Source organism: Chamaea fasciata, unplaced genomic scaffold, assembly GCF_029207755.1.
Source record: "Chamaea fasciata isolate MVZ Bird 193981 ecotype frontalis unplaced genomic scaffold, bChaFas1.0.hap1 SCAF_8, whole genome shotgun sequence".
Classification (NCBI taxonomy): Eukaryota; Metazoa; Chordata; class Aves; order Passeriformes; family Sylviidae; genus Chamaea; species Chamaea fasciata.
This window is the reverse complement of record NW_027094093.1, coordinates 16,107,784-16,113,783: the sequence shown is the minus strand read 5'-3', so window position 1 is coordinate 16,113,783 and position 6,000 is coordinate 16,107,784. Positions and strand designations below refer to the sequence as shown.

At 36.9% G+C, this 6,000-nt stretch overlaps 1 protein-coding gene across 1 annotated transcript in view; it reads right to left on the bottom strand.

Annotated features, from left to right (window-relative positions):
* Positions 1 to 343: 343 nt before the first annotated feature.
* CCDC141 (coiled-coil domain containing 141) overlaps positions 344 to 6,000 on the bottom strand; it is a 66,787-nt gene continuing 61,130 nt past the window's right edge. Inside the window, exons 26-29 of the mRNA XM_066189850.1 lie at positions 2,210 to 2,364; positions 1,982 to 2,111; positions 1,724 to 1,889; positions 344 to 620 (exon numbers count right to left, since the gene is read on the bottom strand). Coding sequence (XP_066045947.1) covers positions 566 to 620; positions 1,724 to 1,889; positions 1,982 to 2,111; positions 2,210 to 2,364 — 506 coding nt within the window. The 3' untranslated portion in view covers positions 344 to 565. The remainder of the gene's footprint in view (positions 621 to 1,723; positions 1,890 to 1,981; positions 2,112 to 2,209; positions 2,365 to 6,000) is intronic.

The following is a 6,000-nucleotide window of genomic DNA, read 5'->3' as shown; positions in this document are numbered from 1 at the left end:
GTCACAAAGCTGTTAGAAATATGACAACTAACACTCTATTTAATAAACTGAAGAATTCTGTAGTTATAAAATCACTTTGTTTTAAATCCTAATTCTCTATATTATTCTCTCTTCTATTCTATAGCTAGTGGGAAGACCTATTGATGGAACTAATACCACTGATGGAATTTGTAGAAGAATACAATAGTGGGCACTAGTGGGCACCAAGGAGATCTGCAATTTAAGGAGAATGTTTCTTTTCTCCATCATCACCTTCTGTTAGATTTGTCCAACAATCCGGAGCAAAGCCAAAAGAAATGATAAATCACTGTCTAATAAAGGCTATGCACAGGTCAATTTTAATAATGATTTATTTGTTAAGAAACAAAATACAAATTTGAATCTAGATATATATTGGATAGCACCCAAAATTCATCTGCTTCTCACCCATGGCCAATATCTACCAATGGACACAGCAAACAACACAAACATGCTCAGGAATCAGGCATCTTGCAGTTCAGTCCATCTTCTGTTCCACTGCATCAGGCAGAAGAATGGGATCATGTCTTAAACTGAAATTAATCTGTCATGGCCTCTCAAGTTCAAGATGCACTCCTTGAAACCAGAGTTTCTCTTTAAACCTGTTTAAAAAAGGTCAGTTAATATTGCCCATATTTTTAATGGTGGCACAGACAGTTCTTTGTGGCCTTGTGAAAATAAAAGATTAGAGATCAAATAAACCGTGATTACAGAGAGAACATAAAATATTCTAAATCTCATCTTACTGACAAGACGCTTCAGCTATAAACAACAGAAGACAAGAAAAAAACTAGGATAATCTAACCTTTCTATATGGTCTACATGTTTTAATCATACTGAATTATCTATGTGACTAAAGTAAAATTATGATGGTCTTGCATGTCATTTTTAACTTATGAATACCTGCCAGATCACAGCAACATGGAAAAAAAACCCTGAACAAAATATGTGTGATCAATGCTTTGTCAGCTGGCCATAACCCAAAGTGTGCAGGCAGCTCACAAGTAAAAGGACAAAGCTTTTGAATCAACACATGCAAAAACTTTCCTTTATGTTTACATGTTGCGCTACAACTATATAGACAAACCTCAGAAATTTAAAGACAAAAATGCTCTTTGTTTTTTATCAGAGTATAAATTTATGAAGTGAGATTTCATCCTGTGCTAAAAGTCACAGGGATTAGTGAGGTCACGTATCTCATTTATTTAATCTGAAATTGCACAGTGGGAAGTATGGTTATCTTTAATCGATTAATGAACAATGACAGTTCCTGTCTTATTAGGATTGCTACTTATTCTTCACAATAAGACTTGCCTTGCAGAAAACCTCGCTTATATATTCTGTTCAGTAAACTTCACATAGCTCCAGCATTTTGAACTTCTGGATTACTTTGTGTTTTAAGTTCTTCAATCTTATATTAATATCTAGATTAGGATGCCTAGATTTCAAAAAAACATTTCAATAACTGCAAATACCTTGCACAGGCTCAATTTTCTAATGTATTACAAGTTCTTTGTTCTAAAAATTACATATCTTTTGATGGATGAAGTATTAAGTGGAAAAGGGAGTCACATACTATGCACATAATGTACGTTGCCCTAAAATTCATGGATTAGGAAGAGTGTTTGATGTGTGCTTTGTAAATTAAGGTCCTTACAGTTGTTGCAGTAGTACAAGTTGTAGGATGGAGTAAGATGAAAATTACCTTACTGAAGTACATTTAGCCACTGGTCTTTCACCTCTCTCACATGGTGTGTCCTGAGCTTGTGCTAGCTCCACTGTGGTGACATTCACTTCTTCTGAAAAGTAATCATCTTCCCATTCTGGTTTAGCCTGAGTTACACGGGAAGTTTTGGGGGGTTTATTTTTCTCTGAAACAAAAAATATACATTAGTGGAAACAAGTTGCTCATGTAGTAAGGCAAGAGGGTGCCAAAAAGCATGCAGCTGGCAGGACGAATCACCTATCACTGTCACGAAAGCAGAACAGTGTGCCTTTCCAATTTCATTGCTGGCAACACAGATATATTTCCCAGTATCAGCAAGGACTACATTTCTTTTTAAAAGGTAGTAGGTATCTCCTAATTTCTCAATCTGTAAGACAAGAGAATGCACACAGGGGATAATTAGTAGCATAAAACAACATAAATTACCTTTCTCCCCAAAAAGATTTCAAGAATATTAGAACATACGCTGATATCTCCAGATACCACTTGGATATCATCCTTTGTCCAGCAGACATGTGGTTTGGGCTTTCCATGTATGGTGCAATGCAGGATTAAATCTTCTCCTTCTTGCAGAGTTATAGGTCCAAACTTTTGTATGAAATTTGGCTGTTTTCCTTGTACTTAAAAACAAAAATCAAATCAATATTCACTGTGTTTTAAAAGACACAATTAAAGCAACTGAAGCAAATAATCTGTTCTCATAAAGTTCATCACATTGAAAGACAAAGAGAGCCTTTACTGATGCCTGGAACTCAGGATAACTTGTTTGCAAGACATTTAGTTGACATATATCATTTATCTATCTAATATAACATTTGTTGGAAAACATGGACATTAAGCACCCAAGAATTTCATGCATCAGCATAGTGACATTAGTTCCATGGAAGTGCTAAAGAATCATATTGTTTGGAAAGGTATTAGGCAAGTCTGTGTGAATTATTGCTTCAGTGAAGGCAGAAAATTAATTATTCCACACAAATTTAAAGTTACAAAGTCATAAAAGCAAATTTTATCATTTGGTGCATTGTTGTACATCACGCTTTCTTCACTGTCTCCCCCCCCTCCCCCTCCCCATTATTTAAGTTTTGGTTTTTTTCAAGTTATTGAAAAGATTTTAAAAATTGATATTTGCAACAAATATGAAGGACAGAAACAGGCCTCTCTACAGTTTTGACCATAACATTATTTTGGCCATCATAAATACTGAAACCATGTACTACCACATCGTCCAGTACAAGTTTGGTTCAGATGAAGAATGGGCAAGTAATTGCTTTTCTATAGCAATACCCAAAGCACATGAGATTGATTTTGTGCCTGCCTCATGCCAACTGTGGAAGGACAGATGACACCTAAACCACTACAAGGACTGATCAATACAAATTAACCCATCAAAACTGAAGAAACTTTGATCATGAGCATCAGTTTGTACTGAATAAAAGCATTGCTTTCTGTGACTTGTAACTTAATGAGTTGTAAAGCTGCATTTACTGAATCACTGTACTACCACCTGAGGTTCCACTTATATTCTACCTATGAGATTACAGTAAAAAGAGAAGACAAGCTTAAAATTCAGACTAAGCATTCTTGACACAGAGAGTATAACACAGAAGATGTGAACACAAGAAGAACACACAAAGGCATTCGACAATAAAAATGCATTTTTTGCATCTCTATCACATAAAGAATGCATCCTTCTTCCTCTTTAATATAAATTATACCACATTTCCAAAATATTTAACAAAAGTTATCACTGGCCTTCTCTGAAATAGAAAATTACTGAAATGTGTGTTAGATGACAGAGTTTGGAACTGCCATGCCAGCATTGCTCCACTATTTAAGGACAATTTTTTTTCCTTTATGCTATATGAAACAAAAATCATCTTATCTCTCACAGGTGCCCAGTCTGGGCCTGCTGGCATCACGAGGCAGACATTTTAACCACTGTATCAATAAATTCACTTCTTAGGTGAGCTCTAAGTTGCAAAAAGCTTTTAAGTTTAGCTGCTTTTCTATTCTTCCTGTGTACTTCAGGACTGAGGCACCAATGCAAAGCAGAAGAATGTAAGTTGTACTCTCCCCTATTTGTGCTAACCTTGTGTGACCTCCATATTAGCCAGCCAGAGCAGCTCAAACCACTCAGTCCTTAGCTGTTGAAGGTTAGCATGTGCAAGCTGCCATCTCCACTGCATTTCATGCACCTGAAGCCCAGAAATTTGAGATCTCCAGCTTCACTTCAAGCAAGAGAACCAAGTTTACATCCCTGCCTACTCTTTGAAGACAGTTAGCAATAGGTCAGAAACAGAACATGATTAGCTTGTATTCCAGCGGAAAACATAAAGTGGGCTTCAGCCACCCCTTGGGATAATTTTGGCTGGATTCCATTACTTGTGTAGTTTGGATTACCTTGTGAAGTCATGTTGCATCTCATACCAGAATGATTTTTACCATTAAAAAAAAATAAAAAAATCTGAGTGGAATAGTGACAGTGATAACGATCAGACCATATCTTGACTTTATATCAGTAAGGCAGCAGAACAAAAACTGAAATGTTCAGTTTCTAGAGAGCAAAGGGAAAAGTATGTGCAAACAAAACCATGAAGTGACAGTTCCTGCAACTCTTTCAGGCACAGGCTTGACCTTAACAAAGTATGGTGTAGAAGATTTTATCATCTGACAGCAACCTTCAAAATAGAATGGATGGTTATTTTTCACCAACATTTTTCCCATGATTTCAACAAAAACTCAGAAGACAACTTGTTAATTGCAAATTATTTATTGGCTGGACATGCCATGATTGGCTGGACATCCACCAAGGTTAGAAATAACAGATCTGTTCCTCCATTGTGGAAAAAAAATAATCAGACAGCCAGTGGTACTGAAATACCACTCTCACAGCTTCAGACCATAATTTGGTCAACTATTAAGTATTCTGAGTTATCTCTAGGAACCAGTAGAGTTATGCCGCAAACTGGTGAATAAGCACAGAAAAATCATCAGCCTGGAGCAATGCAAAGACTACTGGAGAAAAGTTCACCTTCATCTGTCTATTATACAGCCCTCACCCCTGCCTAAAATCTCTCTCACACACCTGTGTGCAGGTCAAGCCAAATTGGTTTTAACAGCCAGTTTTTCAATTAAATTGCTTCACAGTTAGTCTTAATCTATTTACTCTAGGCATGTAATTTCCAGTCTCTGGTGACTTGAAATGTGATATTAGCAATTTTATAAACTTCCCCTGTCTTCTCTATGAATTTAGGCTAGGCTAGATTCCCACCATGCGTCTCAGAGAGTTTGGATTTGCTCAGCATTACTCTAAATCAACACTGCACTTTATTGTTTTGAGATTTTGTCTCAGTCAAGCTCCTAACACAAACAGAAGGATTCCTTTATTAGGAATATTAAGTGGGTCTCATGACCCAACTGATCTGAAAAAAGCCATAACCCAAAGCTCCAATCTCCTTGAATACCAAGTTTAACCTCTTTAAAGTCTTGGCAGTAATTTTTCAAGACAGTTCCTCTGGACCACAGATGATAATACACACACAAAAATTATTCCTTTACCCTAGAAAAGTCTCCAGAGAAAGGTGAAGAAGTAAACATACCTTACCAGTCATTTGAGAGGAACTCACCTTCTCCATTGCAGCTCCAGCCACATCTGATTCAATCTGGGTAATGACTCATCCTCCCTCTGCCTATTGACTCAAACCTGCGACCTCAGACAGGCTGCTTCTCTTGAAAAATTAAAATAATTAATTCCTTTCCCCCTCCAAATTTAGGTGCCTTTTGTAAACACCCCTTCACATGACTCCACAACTTGTAGTCAGGCAGTATCTTTCAACATTTTCTTAAAGGGTGTCTGCATATGGGGAAGCAGGAAGGGAGCATAGGTAGTTATATGCCTAATGTCTTTCTTGTAAGAGTGGTGGGACTGAGGCTTAAATCTTCTCTATAAGGGAGCCACCGGGAAGATGTAAACATTTGGGGATCCTGAAGTAACTATAGGCTCAACTCTGACTGCAATGAGGGAAAATCAGCTTGGTAAACCAAGAAAGAAGCAGAACTGTACAAAATGCACATATGTATTCACTTCTCCACAGTATGGTTAAAAGAAGGGGAAGTAAAGCATGCATTTTATAAACTATTTTAAAAAATCCCATGAGAGTGGGAAGCATTATGTTAAGATTATTGCTGCAACAGGATGAGTGTTTTTTTTCTTGAAATATATACTAGTGCATGATGAGACTACATCACTGTCA